Raw genomic sequence first — 19,732 nt, forward strand, 5'->3', positions numbered from 1 at the left:
AAAGTGTAAGTCACATTCACTATTCAGCATATACAAATTGAATATAATATTCTTATATATATAGAAAGTTTAATATAGATATGACGTAATAGGAAGATAAAATTACATTTTTGACCCGTTATTACTTTTTGTCCAACATTACTTCCGTTCTTAATTTAACATGATGATTACTCAGTGTTATATTTTTTTTATTGTCATGCAACATAACATCGATATATTTCAGTATGATGTTTATTCAAGATACCATATTCTTTATATTGAATTAACGCAAACTTTGTTTAGCAACATAGGCAACATGTGATTTCTTATAATTCAGAGCATTTTTCATATATGCGACTGTTTTGTATTTAATAATCAAATGATTGTGCAAATCAATACATAAATCAATGTGTTTTTGACTAGGGTTATTCATCATGTTTTGGAGGGAATCAATTTTTACTTGTACCAATCTTTTGTGTTCTTACTTAGCATCGCGAGAATTGTAGAGGTTTCTTATTTTTAAATTTAAGTAACAAACGACGCGGATATAACAAATGGACAGAGGAAAAATAATTAAAGAAATGTCTATGTCAGTTAATGAACCTAAGAAATTTTTTTGCACAATATAGACATATTTCCAGCTAATGAAAAAAAGAAATTCCAGATTTTCTGTCTTCTCTGTGTGATTCGTCAAATAAAATTGACGTAGTACTGAAGTCAGTTACTGGTTTTATTTCTGATCCAAAAAAAATTACATTCGACGCCTGGCACAACAGATATGAAGATTGGTTTAAAACCGAATTGGTTGATCTGTACAGTGGTACAGCAGTTCGTGCTCTGCTAAGGAAGTTGGGAACACGTGAACACATCAAATATACGAATTTTATTCTGCCGAAAAGGTCTAGAGACATTATTATTGATGACACAGTTATTATTCTCCGGAAGATTTTTGATGAACAATCACCTCTACTCAACATCCGTTTCGGTTGTTTAAAAGTATCCAAGGTACCTACTGATAACTTCCTGATATATATATATATATATATATATATATATATATATATATATGGTTCTGTCGACAAGGAGTATGAAACAATTCCATAGAATTAATGAGTATGATGATCCATAGATTATGAATGAATAAACAGTTTAATGTTTTGAAAAATAGAAATCGATTTGTGGGATGATCAGTTTTGGGATGCTTTCAAGTAAGGTATTTAGAGGGTTAATTTAACTTACAATAATGTTTCAGTAGGCCAAAATAAATAAATAATCTGGAAAATAATAACTATTGATATATGCACTAATTAACATAAGTGGAAAAGAAGATGCAACCTGAGCATATAATGTAGTAAGATATTTATTATTTAGCTATGTTTTTTCTGTCCTCTAATTTGTAAAATAACAATTGTTTATCTGATAGACAATGCTGTGTTATATTATATAAATACACTGATAAGGAACTATATATATACTCTAAGACAGTAGTTAAGTTCTATTCATATTCAATCAGTCCACAGGAATAATCTACTTACTCGGAGAATTTCTCGACTAATATAAGCAATCCAATCTTCTTTGAGTGATTTCGTGCGAGTACCTAAAACAGTAGAGGAAAGAATGTCATAACAAGGCGACGATTCGTCTGAAAAACGAATAATGTGAACTAAAACCAAAAACCTTCTTAAGTAATACTCTTAAACAAATAAACACTACTATTGCAGCAAGGCGATATTGACAAAAAAGAAAATTTATACAAGAGAACATATAAGACAAAGTTGTGGAAGAGGTGGAAGACTTTATGTACCTGAGTAGTATCACTGATAAAAAAGGGGGATTTGATTCAGATGCAAAGACATGAATTGGCAAAGCAAGGCCAAGATTCATGCAATTGAAGAATATTTAGAACTCAAAAAACTGTCACACAAGACTGAAGTCAGGATTTTCAAAATTATTGTCAAAACATTTCTGAAAATTTGAGGGCTACCACCACTAACAGCACCAAAAATATGCAGGTATTTGTAAACAGTTATTCACACAAAATACTCTAAATCCATTGGCCAGAGATCATTTGTAATAAACTATTCTAGAAGAGAATAAACCAGCTACCAATCGAGGAGGAAATTAAGAAAAGACGCTTGAGATGGATAGGATATACAACTATCAAGCTGTATCGCAAAGCAAGTCCTAACTTGGAATCCTCAAGATAAGAGGAACATAACCAGGTCAAAGAACGCATGGTGTTGGAAATTGGAAGTAGACATCAAGATCATGAACACGATATAGCAACAACTGAAAAGTAGTGGCTCGGGACAGATTTAGAGAGAGATCCTTGGTTGTCGGCCCAAGATGAGTAAGTGGTATATACAGATATAACTAATAAAATAAATTCAAATCGGTAACCATTTACAGCTTTCTTCCCTAAGGTCCAAGCTACACTTGTCCCTTTACAGACTGGTAGTTAGCTGCTTAAATTTTGATGAGTAAAGTGATATCAACATGGGTTGATTAGTGGATGAAAATCAAATATTTACAACAGTGAGCAGCAGCCTAATGTAAACTTCACTAATAAAACTAGTAGCTTCGTGATGCGAGTTCGAATCTCACTGAGTATATCACGTTCTTCCAAATTGCAGTTACCCACTCCAAATGAGTCCAAACTAACAGGAAAGGTCGATGGTTTACTGTTGACTGCCTCCAACCACAAACGTTCGCAAAAAATTTATTAATAGTAAATAAAAATAGATCGTCATTTCAAAATCAACGGTCTGAAACAGTAGTCTAGACGGGTTTTGGTTTATTCTTAAAGAAGTCTTCTGAGTCAAAGTTAATTATTAAGAAGGAAGCAGTCGTGTGAAGAACTATTGATTGTTTTAACATGTAAACAGAAGAAAATAGTCTACTTCAAACATCCATCGCGAATATAATTCATCCATTCTACTTAGCAGTAACGAAACTTAGGTGATTTATATAGTGAATTATCATGTCAATCTTTATTTTTTAACATTCCTTCATTTCAATAAAAAACAAAATCTTGTGAAGCAGAGATAAAAACAGTTGCCACAGGTAGTTCATCCCCAAAAATAGCTTACGGCTACATTATATTAATTCTCATTGGCTCAATGAATGTTTTGCAGAATGTTAAATACGATACATTGGTACATTTGATTTGAAAAAATTAGCCAGATGATCATAACAGCTCTGACAGAATGATAGCCAAAGCTGAATCTTCCAGAATTAATTTACGTTTTGGTAGTTTAAATTACTGATGAATCATTTAGTTGAAATGTGCTTATATCAAGTAAAGGCAAACTACTCTGACAAACAGTCCATGCTATCGGATACAGCGGATGAAAGGTAAACTTGAAAGCCAAGTGTTAATTGTAATGGCTGATGAATAACTAGGAAAATTTGTAACATACAATCATTTTTGCATTAAACTCTTTTTCACTATATTCACTCTTATGTAACTGTTATTCATATGTTTATTCTTTGTCTATTATCTCGTACATAAGTGTCGTTTCAGAGGAAAAAGAAATCTATCTTGTTCACACTAGTTGTACTGATGTTAGTTCGTTTTCGCGGTAACGCATTAATAATTTACGATTCATGGGGAATCGTCACCTGATAATTTCAATAACTGTTGAGGTAATCAGTTGATTGTACGGCTAAAAACAATATTTCATTGTCATAATACCGTTATACTCTATAAGTGTGGAACATATTTCCTGAAAGTAAATACAATCACGTTACAAATGATTGATAATGTGTATCTTCGAAGCACTACTCAAGTTAGCCATTAACTCATCAAGAGAATAAAAGATTTTGACTAGTATCATGCACACCTGTCAACTAGCAAACTCTTTATAGACAGATTGTAATATCAAAAGGTTAGGAAAAAGTGAAGATAACAGAATAGGATTTTAGTTCAGTTCATAATGTTAACCGCTGACCCACGTTAGATAAGAGACCGTAAGCTACGGAAGTGATTGGGAGAATTTGTTCTCATGGTCCAAATGAATTCATCGTACTATATCTTTCTTAGCATTTTAAAGACTATCTCAACCAATAAGCTCACTTTTCTTAAAATGTGTTTCTTGTCTGTGTCTACCTTTTTTTTCTAGTTCTTTGTTAATACTGATAACTTTGTCTTCGTTGCGTTATTTTCCTTTTGGTTTAATCATAAAAGGAAATTGTGGTGAGAACTGAAATAACAAAGTAACAATGGACAAGATACAAGTTATTATTCCTACTCTTGTCTTAACCAAATTAAAAAAATCTACTCACTTTTTATTAAATCAGCAACTGATCCAGCACCACAATATTCCATAGCAAGCTAGAAATTAATTTTTGTTTAAAAACAAGATTAGAAAACAAACACTTGTTTTACTAAAAGGAAAAACAAACTCAAACAAAGAAAAACAAAAGCATATTTTCCTGTTGTTGTACAGTTAGTTAAAAGAAAAATGGATCGAACAACATTAAAACAACTGTGGTTTGAATTTATTATTCACACACCACTGCATGATGAACAACTTTTTATTGCTTCCCCCTGCGTACTCCTCAGACCTATCACCTAATAATATTCATAATATTAAGAATGATATAATCAGTTATTATTGTTGTTTTAAGATGGAAATAAAAGCTGATAATTGGTGTAATGATTACCGTTTAAGTGATAATGACCTCTAGTAATCACATTATCACTAGTTTAGATCTGAGTTCGTACATGGTTACAGTCAGAGATAACTTTTCTCTCAGAATGCCATAATTTCTATATACTTGGGAAAAAAAGTGCATCCAGACATATTGAGTACATATTTTGATAGTAATTAAGTCGACCATTATTTGTGTCAATATTTATGGTTATGGCTTCAAAATTTATCGCTAGGGCTAAAGAAAAGACAACCATGTCAGCCCATCCTACAAGCTCTATAGAATAGTTAGATTGCGTCTAACAAAGGAAACTGTGACGAGCGTCTCGTTTTATTTGGGCCGAGTCAGCTGGTCAGACCTGCATTCCACAGTGAGTGTTTACACTAGAACTCGAACCCAGTAACCTTTTGCTTCAAACGCTCAATGAGTTATCCATTGAGCTACTTAGTTCAGATAGTCAGTCAAGAGTGGAACGGGTGTAATCTTTATATCATGACTAGAAGGGGTTTATATTATTCTGTTATTGATTTTCTTGGCTGAATTTTGATCAGTGTTTGTTGGTACATGTGCATTTTATGTGAAAGCCTTTTTCTGTAAGAAACTGTATGAGCTATACAGTAGAATCAAAGACTTCACTTAAAAAATAGTAAGTAACTGTTCGCTAATAAAGTTCTTATTTTGCTAAATGGATGATGGTATTGGTCCTATTGCTTGTGTACTTGAACACATCTACATTAATTTTAGTAGAAGTAGTCCAGTATTAGCACTAGCCCTTACAAAAAAGTGTTACACAAAGACGAATATATATAAACCTGTACTTCATAAATTGAATTTCATCATGAGATATAGTGTTTGGTATCATTCGCTTAACGATGCCTGATTGATTTTCTGCAAAGAATAGATGAAGAATAAGTTTTAGATTTGTAAAAACACAAAGAACTGGAAAGATATTGTGAAACAGTTTGACCATAATACTCCATTGTCTGTTTATACTCTTCCCTTTATACCTAACGGACATTAGCAGACAACCATCAAGATAATAATGACAACAGTGAAGAGAATGTAGTGGTTGATAAATTGATGAACACAGAATTTTTCAACATTTATATAAACATTATGGGAGGAGTAGAGAAAAAAACTGAGATTTGTCGCAAGCATATTTTTCATATTTGCTTTATAAACACAGAATATGTCTGTATGGTTATGTGTCCACCACTTACCATCATGGTGAGTGGGATGAATCTACGCATTGTTGTATAAATAAAACTATACGCACGACAATAATCAGAAATATGTGTCTAACGCTAAAGATAAAGAAATTAAAAGGAAAGCACTACTTTGTCCAAAGTATATATACAAGTACTAAACTAATGGGTCAAGCTATTGATTGATTTGATTTTTTTTCGTTCTATTACAAGACAGGTGAATAAAACATGGCAGACATAATTGCTATGTACACAACGTAAAAATTGGATGGGAAAAGAAGTACGACCTTGTGACTAATAGATTGTTGAGACTACACATAAAACAACGAATATCTTGAAAACACTAATAGTCTAGTTCGCTTTCGACAAACTATAAACACAAAAATTGATGATCTGGGTGTTACTCATCAGGAACAAGATACGGTATAATTTGGCAGGAATCCTATGGTTGTACGAGTGATATTCAAGCATGTGTTAGAAGTCAATGGAAAATCAAGCTACTGAAGTGAATGTGTATAAATTAGTACAACAAGGAAAACTGTTAAACACTGTACACTTCTTGCACATTCCAAAGATTTGTAATGATGAGATCAATTGTATTGCCTACTGTGTTTACATATACCTTAGCTGTTTGATGCTTAGTTTTCTTTAGTTCAAGGTAATTTATGTTAAATTCTGAGTATAAGTGAGAACATCATAAATTGACAGCATAAATATCCATACGAAAACAAGTAGTCGAGATTAAGTTGTAGATGAAACAGTCAAGATGTTAAAAAAAATTTGTATTTAGTGGTAAAATGAAAGCATTTTGGAAACCATAACCCTATGGAATTTCTAACAAAATAAAAAAGATCTATCCTGGTAATCATTAATATACAATAACCAGTGGAAAACCGGTCTTTATCCATCTTAAAGATCTGAAAGAGAACTGACTCAAATGGTACTTTTTTCCAGGTCAATTATTTTTGATACATAACATCGAATCTTCATTAAGCCAATCAAAATTAGATTTATTTCTGTATGAACTCATCTCCAAGTGCTTTTACGAGTTTACAAGTACTTGTGAGAATAAGCACATAGGAAGGACTAAGGAGAAAATGCCTACAACAGTTGCTGACCACCATGCTCAAAACCTATGCGCTGAAAAAAGAAAATTCTTAGCAAGTGCGATCCCCAGTCACTTAAAGGATAGCGGACACGAGACAGATTTGTCCAAGAACTTCAAAATAATTAAGTAACAACAAATGTCGCATTTACTTAGCCTTTCATAGACTATTGTTATCAAAGATTTTCGACCTGACTTCAGTAAAAAGAATGAAAGCGTGGTAAACACAATTTCATCTTAATTCAGTTACTGGTGAATAACACATTAAGTTAACTTTTATCCTAATTATATTGCTCAATCATCTAATCACTTATTCCTACTATGATTATTTATGATCTTACATCCCTGAATTTATGTAAATAGGTTACGAAGATATTAAGATCTATCAATGCCGACTATGTCACTTCATTTTGTAATGCTTCTTCTTTACAATTTGACTGACTAATTCGTCTACAGATTGCATCTCAACTCCACTAAATCAAGTATTTCGAACCCAACCATATTTGTTGTAACTGAGGTTGGATAATAACATTTGACAAAGATTGAAATCATCTTGTTTTATACATTTTATTACTATTGCTCTGTTTATAATAATTTCTAATTCGAAAGATTCGTTTGATTAACTAATTACACTAAAACCATCAACAGAATAATATTTTGAATAAAACAAATACTCGAGATACATTACTTCACAAACATATATAATTATTGTAAGTGATTAAAATAAAACGAAAAAATTATTATTATCAGAAGGGTTTTTGTGGAGATTATAGTAATTTTATAGTTGAATTTATGATTCAATTGAAGCTAGAACACCACAGTAAACCTAGGAGCACTGGACGGCAGTTTCGTTCTAGTACGGGACTCCTCAGTAGTGCGCATCCATGATCATTGTAAAAAATGAACAAATTCAAAATAATAATAACTTTGTTTCAATTTAAAATTGTTATGATTAGAAAAAAATATCTTACCCAAAGATGATCACGAGGTGAAGATTTTTTAATAAATGCACCATAATAACTAGCAATATTTCGATGATTCGATAACTAAACAAAACAAGAAAATAAGCAACAACAGTGAATACAAAGAGGATTTGACAAATATTAATGTAAATAATTTAAGAAAACAAATCTTACAAATTAATATGTTGATTTTAGACTAACTAAATACAGTTTAAATAATGCTACAAACAAAACATTGTTCATTATTTTGAACAGTGAATAGGAACAGTTGAAATCATTATCATACATAACATTTAGTGGTAGTACTTGACTGATCGAATTTCGGTAAACACAAACAATATTGTAATCCGTGATTCATTGAGTGAATGACAGACAGATAAATTAAGTGGGTGTACAGGGTGAAATAAAAAAATAAACTGGAAAAGTCATATCGAGTTAAATTTATCGAAGTAGCGAGAGGTAACATTTCCTCCTGTCAAAATTAATATTATTCACTGAATGTATGATAATATATAAGCTAAGAATGATCTGATTTCACCTTAAATTTAATGAGTATCAACGATAACTACATTTTCTATGATAGAGTAACAAAGTACATTACATATTCCCAAAGCCAGAAATCAAAAAATTGGAGATATTTATCAGCATTGCATGACTTCAGAAAATATTCCAGTTGACTCTCGTTATATCATGAAATATGTAGCGAGAAACAATGATAACAAGCACACTGAAAGCACAGAAGATACCTACATCTATTAGGATAGATCTGTGTTAAATTTAAAAGAATGACTTCAAGCAAAAAATGGTAATAAAGTTGTAGTATGATGAAACGGTTGTCTGACGATCAATACATATGATAAGTTACAAAATAACCTCAATTTTACCTAATTTTGTTAGGCTTCAAAACATAATTATTTTATCTACAAATGAGACGAAAAGCTAACCTTTTTTAATGTATCAATTTCCAACTTAATTTCTTCTTCATCCTCTTCAGTAATTGGCATAACCTTGATGGCAGCTAGCTGACCAGTTCGCGTGTATCGTCCCTTGTAAACATTTCCATAAGTACCTTTACCCACAACTTCGATCAGTGAAAAAATTCCCGATGGATCACGTAAATCATCCAAATTTGTTATATCTAGTCCACTATTGTTGGACATATTGCTATCGATGATTTTTAATTCCCAGGGTAAAAACAGCAATCAGCTAGACCGGAGTCTCCAGATCACTTGGAAAATGTTCTACTGGGCAAAATACAGAAAATGAAGCCCTCATAAGAATATGCATAACATGAATATGAAAAACGAGTTGGTGACTAGAAAGTTGAATTTTTGTGGTCTAATCGAATGATATCTCGTAGTATAAACTGTATTTAGACAGATCACCTTTAAATATTGATATTGCATGACAGAGGATGGTTCAGAAGATAACTTGCTCCTTAGTTTAATCAAGCTGTCATGCAAGATTTTATAATAAACTGTTTTTTGGTGTGGAAACAAAGTGGGTGTGCTAGACATACATTTTGTTACAACTGTTCAGACTTACAGCAAACATACTAATGTAGGTCAATATGTATTGAATTAACATCTCCCGTTGCAGTTACTTCTGACATTCTTCTGAACATAAACTGAATACGGTGACAAGATGAAGGATCCTTTGTTATCTACTAGATTTGCGTTACCGAACACCAGATAGTGAGAAATAACTTGATTTACATCAAAATATCTTAGAGATAGAATGTGAGATGTTTAAGACGATCACAATTAGTATGAAAAAAGAGATGCGACACCGAGTTTTAAGTTCCAGATATCGTCCGTATCTATGTCGGGTAAGAACGGAAGGTTACTTAATAGCCCTTCGACTAATATAATAAAAATACGATAGAACCTGTAGTCATTGTCTTGTTAGCCCGAATTGTATAGAAAATTTAAGACATCCTATATAGGGTTACCAAGAAGACGAAAGTCAGCGATCAGAGACTAGATGATTGCTTAGAACCTGTTACAATGAAGGAGATATGCTCACTCTTAATTTTAAATGTTTCATTACTTTTTATTCCATCTCGGTTCACGTTTTGATATCTTTTATTTTGATAATCATCAAGATGCTACAGATTATGGGTAACTTGACTATGTAAATTTCTTCAGGGTTCTAGATTATTATGTCTATCTGTTAACTAGTTAATTGATTGGTGATACACTACTGTCCACTATTTTATGATGGCTTATAGACACATGACTAAGCATGGGTTGATTAGTCCTTTGATGATACGACTAAGTAATCACATGTCTGCTCACTTTTCTCATAATAACTCAATCTAAAATCCTTTGTTTCATTTAAAATCTCTATAGAGAAAAATTGCAATATTTAATTGATTTTCTTTAATGTGATGAAAAATATGTTAGCCATTTTTACAAAACAACCCATGGGTACTTATCTTAACAATAATGTAGGATTGACAGTGTAACCAGTCAATATAATATTAATAATTGAAACAATTAAGTTAATAAAATGTTGAAAACAGTTATCATATATTTTGTACAAATTGTAACTAGGTATTTATATCGTAAATCGAACGCTAAAACGACAATAAATCACACTCCATTAAAACCAGTTGACTATTAAGTGAAATTCAATGAATAGAGTTTTAATATTTTGGAAAACAGGCTTACAAAATTTAGGAATTCTAACGTATTTGATTTAAACTTCTACACTAACAATACACTGGATTTATAATAAAAGACACCCAGTGACAACCACTGACTTCATAAAAACTTATCTACTACTACTTATATTTTGGCCAACAGCACAGATTGAGGCCAGCTAGTCAGTCACATACATCACTTTATCCCAACAATCATATATGCATTAAGTTGTTAACCATTACAAATGACCTAATTTCTCTACCTATAACATTTCACACAACACCGGCAGTACTGATTGATCAAAACTACTCTTCAAAACAATGATAAAGGTGCTCGGAGAATTAACATAACTCAGTGACTATGTATAGGTATTAGCACACCAAAAATTGTAAACAGCACAGTAGCTAACAATACAAGTTGGTTCCTTAATCGGAACCGAATGATGTGTGTTTCAACTGGTAAAATAATGGCTGAACCACCAAACTACAAACTAATTATATGCTTAGAACTCAATTGAAAGTAATTTCCCCGAGAAACTTATTTTAAGTACAAAAAATTAAAACCTGATTAAGTATAAATCTCTGCTTGATTGAAATGAAGGCCATTCGTGATCAGAAGTCAACTGCAAAGAATTAATGTATGTTCTCTTACAACTTTAGTTGTCATTCACGCAAAAACTAAGGTGTACTTTGGTGAAACCGAATGACTTTGCAACTAATCATATCTGTATTCTTAAGGATACCAAAAGTATTTAGATCAATTAAAGAAACTCATAAATGTTAAACAAATTTCCTATTTCATTGAAAGATCTTTGGAAAGACTTTTCTTGAGAAAAAAATGATGAATTTGCTTAAAACCAATAGACTATAGACGTACAATAACGGAATGTTCTCCTCATTTCTTTCAAGAAATAGAAATTAACTTATTGTGTTGTGGTGTAGAGAACTCTTGGAAACTCTAAATACCACTAGACAAAAAAAGAGAAGTGGTAGTATTTAAGTAATGAAATAAATATAGTAACATCGAGACGCATTTAATAAGACGTCATGGAAACGAAACAATTGGATTTCGATTTTAAAAATTAGGAAAATGACGATTTTCAGTGGCAAAGAAACGAAAGTAAAATGAAGAGAACTGACTGCAAACAAATACGCAAACTTTATTCCAAGAGTAACAATTCCAGACAAATGTAAAATTCCGTTTTCTGTGCAGCTTTTAACTGAAGCTATCAAAGAGATGAAAAACTTCACTTTTTTAAAATCCACTTTTGCATAAAATATTTTTGAAAAATTACTTTAGGGAAAAATATATACATACATAGGACAATCACCGGACACTGAATAGAACAAGATAATCGTTTATTGATTATCCGTCAGTTATTATTCGTCTTACGAAGATATTCTGTCATAAAGAAGGGCTTGGGAGTTATATATATGAGTGAAAAGCATTCAGAACTTCAATAAGCCTTTTGATGATCCACTGCCATAAAACTCATCGACCAACAAGGCAAAATTCAGCTTCCGAACCGAAAAATATAACAACAATCAGGCTTCTGTAGCTATTCTCATATGTAGACTGACAAAAATACATGTGCGATAACCGTGAGTAGTGGTAAACATCAAAAGCAGAACTTATACGACAGGGAGGTCTCAGAAGTAATACTATGTGACTATTGAGACTCATAAGAGGCGAATTAAAAACAAATAACACCACGGACTTAGCGGTGAGGTTAAACGTAGGGCGCCAGGTTAGAAATTCTAGTCAGTTGATAAAGCTGTTAACCAACATTGACTTAGGTGGTCATGGTGTGGCCTACGTTCCTCAAAGCCGTGAAACTTATGAAACAAATGTGGGGCCTCAACTCCAAACAATACTCTCAATCTGTACCAACCTATAAATGTGGATACAAGCGTTTTTTTATGAAGTTGACAAAGGCCAAAGTTAAACTGTTAGGGAGAGTCAATCAGGAGCGACTAAGTCAATATCAGAGCAAAATGTCTATCAAACGTAGATAAAGTTTTTAGTGACAAAAGCATTTTTTAGATACCTAACCTTAAAGTTGAGACTAGTATTTAAAGCTATGGCCTCGACCAGTAGAACTAAACTTTATGGATGATCTCCAGTGACCTTTTGGCTAGCCATAATACGTGTTACAAATGAATAATTTATTACAGAAAACAGGGAAAATTAAAATTCATGTACGGTTTATGCGCGATTAATGGGTTTTTTAAAGTTCGTAGTCGGCTCCTAGTTATGAAAATCAACTTCAGTATGATAAGGAATTTCGTCCATATTACTTTTAGAACCTTTGTAAGGCTATATATAGTTCTTTAATGGTGGCTAAACCGATTAAAGATTATTAATATTCACACCAGTTATAGAATCGACAAAATAACGCATACAAACAGTGACCCGATGATAATATCACTAACACTCAACTAATGCATAATTATTTTTCTGTACCGGATAGGTCGTGATGCACGGATCACTACGGGAGCTCATGAACACACTAGATAATTCCCCGAGTACCTTCAACCAATAATAAGCATTTTGGACACAATCCTGATGAGCAGCACGTGTTTATTGTAGGTTAACTGACACACTACGTTACATTCACTGTACAGTTCTACATTAGATATATTTTCCGATACCAAATATCTTAAGAACTAAACATGAGCAGTTTTGACTGAGCTTTTGATGAAGTATGAGCTATCCATCATAGCGTCCTGAAATTCACGAAAGAAATTCATCATTTTTAACCTCATCGCTCCGTCAAGAAAGCACAGTTCTACTGCCTTAATCCTAAATCTAACCCTAGGTTTCATACACTAATCCTTACTCCAACAGTAAATAGTATTCTTAAATCTGCAACACACCTAATCTCGACTCTGATTATAACTCCAAATTATAGATTCCAGAACCATAATACTAACTTTACATCCTAATCCTGAGATTATGAATCATTCCTTCATATTTGACGTACTTTGATAAACTGAATATAGTCAATAATTACTTATTGTCGCTCAACTTCATCTCTACAGTTTGGCTTTATCGAATGAACTAATGAAACCATCTAAACTATCTGTTACCAGATGCCTTGAAAATCCATTTGAACGTAAGGGTTTACTAGGTATTCATTCACAGTTATGGTACAGGAATGTGTGTAGATATTAGCATAACTGAAAAAGATAACAAAAAACCTAATTATAACCAGCAACTACCTGATAAACTATAATTAACTTCAAAAATATCTTATCACTGTTACAAAACATGGTACTGGGTCCTATTTTTGACATCACGTAATAGAATATATTGCTTAAGAGCGAATAGCTATATTTATGAAGGTTTGTGCGGTTAATGAGTAATGGTGGCGAAAACGAATCCCAAATTTCTAACTCGCTGAAAATAAAAATTAATTGTCTATGATGTTAATGACATCTTAAGATTATTGATGACTAAGACGTGAAAAAAAGCTTGGTTCCGTTACAGTCTATGATGGAAAAATTCAACATTTCAGTCATTTTGAAGTTATCAAAGGTTTCCATAGTTTCCAACGAATTAAGAGATGTTAATCAACCGTCTCGTAGTCCATAAAAGACTTTGGACGCCTATTACCTTTAACACTGTAATATTGTGTTCACGAACCAAGCCTTTACGAATGATCAGGACGTAGGAACAAAGCTATTTATTTGATATTTAAAAGCCATAGGAACTAGAAATAATCCATCAAGTAAACATCGGGAATCCGCTAAGCATCTCCTGTTTTCGTCCATTTTCCATGACCCGAGAATATTTTACAGATGTCAACCGAATGGAAAGGAGTTCTGTGAAATTATCTGTCTCTAAGCATCAAAAACTTTTAATTGTGTCACTGGGTAAATCTCACCAACTGGAAATGCGGAAACTAGCTTCCTTATACCTCATAAATTACAAGTACATTATGCAGTTATGCAAATTGGTTAATAAGAAGTACCACAAGAGAACGGAATGATGAGACAGAAACACTGTAACTCACAAAAGTATGTAGGGACATAAGGACTGCATACACTCAACATTATAATTACTCCTGAACATAGACAGCAAACAACTAATACTCCAAACAAGGAAAGAAGCGAACACTTTTACACATCGCGCGTAGAAAGGTAACCCGACATCGTACTCGAATAACGTCAATTACTGAGATCTCCTCCCAGTATCCACTATCTTGGTGTAGAGACAATTAAAATCAGCTGAATTCCTTATTCTTGTTACTCGACCTTGTAGTGCAGTTCTAAGTCCCTGTTATCGTTCAGTGGGGATAGTTTAGCAACTTGGTTAAATTAGTTCCACTGGATCTGACAGTTATTCAAAGTTTAGCACTCCCTAAATACAAATAAGCGCGTTTGTCCCAAATAAGTCTAACAGATATAACCAGTTGACGCCACGTCGTTAGTTGGCCGTAATACGAAAGGTTTTAAGCCTGGAATAGAAAAGCGTTGAAGGAGGTACAATTTCAAGATATATAAATAGCTAAAATGCATAAAGAAGTAGATAGTTAGGAAGAATAATATATCAGCAAAAGAAATAAAAGGTAGGGATGAGAGATAAGAAAGGGTAGGTGAAGTTGTCATTGATAATTTTAAAAAGATGTTGGTGGCGATTTCATTGGGTAAATCGACAATTATTATGATTACGATAATGTCGTATCCTCTTGGTATGTGTAACTTAGATTCTGTTACCTACGATAGACGGGATACTATTGGTTTCTACAGAAATGTCGTACTTCTAATGGTCATGAGAGTGACTTTTGCAAAGGCTACTAGAAGAGAGTTTCAGATACGAAAAGCCTGTAGGGATTAAAACAGACTCCGTGCAGATATTGATATGAAGAGATGATTAGAAGTAGCCTAAAGGAAATATCAATCAATGACAATCAGAAATGACCCAAGATTCAGGTCACTAGGTCAATTTCCTAAGGATAGAGTGGTATATATATGAGTATTTGTACATCTCATTCGGTAGTCCAATACACTTTCTAGCTCAAGTAGTCAGCTGGAAGGTTAGTGCGTAGCACACCGTGTATCAGCTTCAGATTTTAGGCGCTGCACGTCACAATATTAATTTGCTCTGTAGTGTATAATTTATAAAAGACTACCTCACAGACAGAAATTTGGAATATAAAGAAATACTGTTTAGCTGAGGTGTTATAGTTTACTCATTTTATTATGTACCATGTTAACTCCTATTTTCCATGAGTCAGCGACAGTAATGAAAGGTAATGTAATCACCTTTTCTATTGTTCATGTTTAAGTACTGTGAAGGTCTTTCCATTCGTTCACATTTATATCAAGATTTTTGTGTCCGTTCTGAGCAGAGATGGTGAAACAATCCCGTAGTTTCCGCTGCGAAAAGGAATATATAGCAATTCTGGGTTGAGTGTGCCGAGTTGTGTACGAGTAAACTGGGGTTTTGGTAATGCATCCAGAGCAGTTTGTTTCAGTGAATAAGCATTTCGTGATCACTAAACCTAGTTAAAAACTTTTGGGAGTCGGTGGAAGCAAATGTTCACAAAGTACATAGGCCACTCTTTTATAACGTGGGACTGGATGTATACCAACTATCAGTTAGATAGGGTGAATTTCAAGCTTCCGCTCTTCAACCACCTGTCCGGAGGCAGAAAGTTCATTTTAAACTCTTGTGGCATTATGGTCTAATCCTGTATTAGTACACTTATCTTTGTTGCCACGACAATACATATAACCCCGAAATCGTATATTTGTTATAACGTGACTACCTTTTCTATAAGATCTAACGTGAAAGCATTGGTACTGTGTTTGGACTTAGGATTCTGATATGATTAATATGCAGGTTTTCACGAGAACTCTTCAAGGAGAGTCCAATATTGTGCTGACAGTTAACTATTGTCTTCTTAGTTCCACAACTCAGTGTCACTAGTGCCATGAGTTTAATAAGTGGTTTGACACTGCACATTTCATGGTCTTGATAAATAACTACCATTTTGTTCTCATTTCATCTAAATATAAATCAGTCTAGAAAAGATTTTTTCTTTTCTCTAAGTATACTAATGAAGTAAGGTAGCCTGTCCACTAAGGTTGGGATGGAACAAGATCGAGAGTAACTGAATAGTATGGCCTCTTGGGTTATTCCTAAATCAAAACTAGTGAAAGAGTTATCCCAATGAAGTTAGCAATTACTGCAAAATACTGATTTCGTAAAATCTTTGAAAGAGGAAATAGCAAGCCATTCAATAATAATATCGTTACGAACGCCACAAATGATAAATGCACTATTTTACTTTGTTAGATGTTTGACCTCTCATTTATGTGATCAGCTCAAACATAGCCTAGTTGATTACCGCAGATATAAACGGTGTCCACTGACCAGGGACAAAAAGGAATTACATATATATGTAACCTAGGAACCTTAAACAATATATTTGATCGGTAATAATTGATCCATCTACCTAGGCTACATAAGAAGACTGCATAGCAGACTTCTAGTGAAGTGCAGTGGACTGCAGTTCTTTATAATGTACCAGAAGTATTAGGTTAGGTGTAGGATTTCTTAATTAATTCCACATAACTGTTTTGGAGTTGTATCATGATGTTGTAGAAGAAGGGATGGCAAGAAAATAAACAAACAAGAGGACAGATAACTGTATATGACTGAAAGAGCCTGACTGTTTGTAGTGGAAATAGCGAGATAACTTCAATTTAATTCTCTTTATTAAATCCATCGCTACGCATGTTTTTGGATAAAACGAATTTAGGACCGTAGAAACAAAGAAGAGTTGGCTAAACAAAGACAAACAAAATTTACATAGGTCTCTAAAATATAGTAGAGAAATATCGTGCTCATAGAACCAACATCGTTGATCACTTACTCCAGGCTAGACCATAAAAGTTATGGGCGCTCAAGTGTTGCATCGGAAAACTTATAACAGATGTAAGCGTATTTTAAATCTCATCCTACTGAATTATCCGAAGCCCATTCCCTATATCCCCACAAATATTCTGTCATGAAATCCTGCTGATTTAACCCTAATCAGGCGCGCTTTAAAAAAAAGACAGTGTCTTTTCCTTTTTGATTTGGCTTTATGGTTTTACCGCTGACTATGCATCGATACTACTGTTTTCGCTTCAACCGAATTGATCTCAATTAAAGTAGTCGCCGAAATCATCGTTTTTCAAAAGTAATTGATCATCTGTATCTTATTTACACTGGGTATTTTTGCAACTGCTTGCATTTCTGGCCTTAACAATTTACAGTTTTTCGCTTTTTTCTAGTCATCTGTTTATTGTCTCTGGGTATGTTTGTGTCTAGTTTCTGTTTTTAAAACCTGTCATTGATGACTAGACAGTGCAAAAGTGCAATTGCCAACGCCAATGTCATTGGTATCTTTTGGAAAGTGGCATGCATTGTAATAAGTGAAAATGATAGTACTGTAAGATTATCGTCGACTTCGGTAGTAGTACATTTATCTTTACTACTATATAAATAGATATATGTTATGATGGGACTACCTAATCTATAAGATCTTAAGTGGAAGTCGCATTAATGTATGGGCAGACTCAATCGTGACAATCAGCAATATGACGTCTTGCACTTCTGAAGAACAAATCATGGGCTGAATAGAGAGTAATAAATTCAATGCAAGGACAAGAGGTTACGTGGGTTAACCGCTCATGCATGGTTGAGCCGTGTCATCTCGAATAACTCTTCCCATGTTCACCATCACCAACCCCCTCCATGTATTACATATTAAATGCATATCTTTTCAGCAATTATGTGTTCATCTTCTAGAATCCTTTGGTTAGGGACTAATACCACTGCACTACTCTGGTTCGATACCCAATCGAGTGGAACTGTCACAAGCTGGGGGGGGATTGAAAAGCAATAAAAATCCTCCAAGTATTAACAGGCTGGAAGATAAATCGATAAGAATACGGCGACAAATGATCGGGAAATACATGTAATGATTTCAAAGTTTTTGGTTTAATTCTGAACACGCCTAAGATGAAAATTTTCATGAATATCATCTAGAAGTTGAACAAAGTGGGGTTGTAATAGTGAGCAATGATTTAGTACACAGATGCGTGGTAATAGCCTTTGGTTAACAGTCTAACATGTAGGCAGTATGAGTATTTTGTACTGAGAAATAGAAAAACAATCAATATTGCAGAAGTGTTGATATTGGTATTGTCTTTGGATTAAATTGGAAAGTCAGTTAATGTTAATGTCGGTATCCTGCCCATATGAGTTGATTTACAACCACAGTTTCATCGGTAGGCCGACTAAAGGAGCATAAGTATAACCTTGGAAAATAAGAATCTCAACTAGTGCTTCAGTTGGTTTGTGAAGTCTGACACGGTTCACTTAGTTACTGAAAGATTTCGAACTCACTACTACTTCACCGTGATATGGATTATTTAAACCCCTAATACATATGAATGGTTGCCAAAAATTTTTTCAATACGTAAAAAGTGATAATTATGAGAATGTATATCATCAACACAGATGATCTATGTCGATTGGAGACCTACTCGAGTTAGACGGGAAATGTGTGACGAGCTAACTAGCTTCGAAGTCATACCTCGCAATCAGCACATAACGTGTATTACGCTTTCATCGTATCAAGGTACTATGGCTGCTTTGAGAATCGTGCAGAACAAAGGACTCTATCACATAAATATATTGGCAAAAGTAGGCACAAGGGAGAGGTTGAGACCACCACCGCAAAGACTAGTCCATGGCGAGCAATCGATTGATAAGCGATGGTTGTATTTGAACTTGACAGTAGTCGATGAACTGTTTGACTTTCAGCGACCCAACTGCGGGATGATTTGGTTAGGGTTCAATCGCTTTTCACTGGCCCTGCATGAACTTCGTCAGACAACCATCCAGCTTTGCCTATAATGCTTGTAACTTGAGGCAATACGTACATATGCCAAAAAGAAACTGGTCAATAGCAGTCCTAAGTATCAATGGGAAGGTACTAGTAAACAATACCAAAGGAATTTAGAGTGATTATAGTTTGTCAAAGTCCATAAAGATAGTCTGTGTGGAGTTGCATAATGCTTCGGGGCAAATAAATCATTACAAGATGATAAACAGTGAGTGATGCTCATGTGATTATCAGGGAGAACATAAGCTGTAACCAAGGGAGTATCCTCCCAAATCCTG

At 33.7% G+C, this 19,732-nt stretch overlaps 1 protein-coding gene across 2 annotated transcripts in view; it reads right to left on the bottom strand.

Annotated features, from left to right (window-relative positions):
• Smp_163420.1 (protein kinase) overlaps window positions 1-14,613 on the bottom strand; it is a gene marked incomplete at its 5' end in the record, with an annotated part of 73,598 nt that extends 58,985 nt beyond the window's left edge. Inside the window, 5 exons of one of the 2 annotated variants that reach the window (XM_018793273.1) lie at window positions 1,515-1,576; window positions 4,264-4,312; window positions 7,914-7,988; window positions 8,849-9,148; window positions 14,565-14,613. In XM_018793273.1, coding sequence (XP_018647802.1) covers window positions 1,515-1,576; window positions 4,264-4,312; window positions 7,914-7,988; window positions 8,849-9,064 — 402 coding nt within the window. Of the gene's footprint in view, window positions 1-1,514; window positions 1,577-4,263; window positions 4,313-7,913; window positions 7,989-8,848; window positions 9,149-14,564 lie in introns of those variants that run through there. The other variant, XM_018793274.1, reaches the window with a different exon arrangement.
• Window positions 14,614-19,732: the final 5,119 nt, after the last annotated feature.

This window comes from Schistosoma mansoni, chromosome 1, assembly GCF_000237925.1.
Source record: "Schistosoma mansoni strain Puerto Rico chromosome 1, complete genome".
NCBI lineage: Eukaryota > Metazoa > Platyhelminthes > Trematoda > Strigeidida > Schistosomatidae > Schistosoma > Schistosoma mansoni.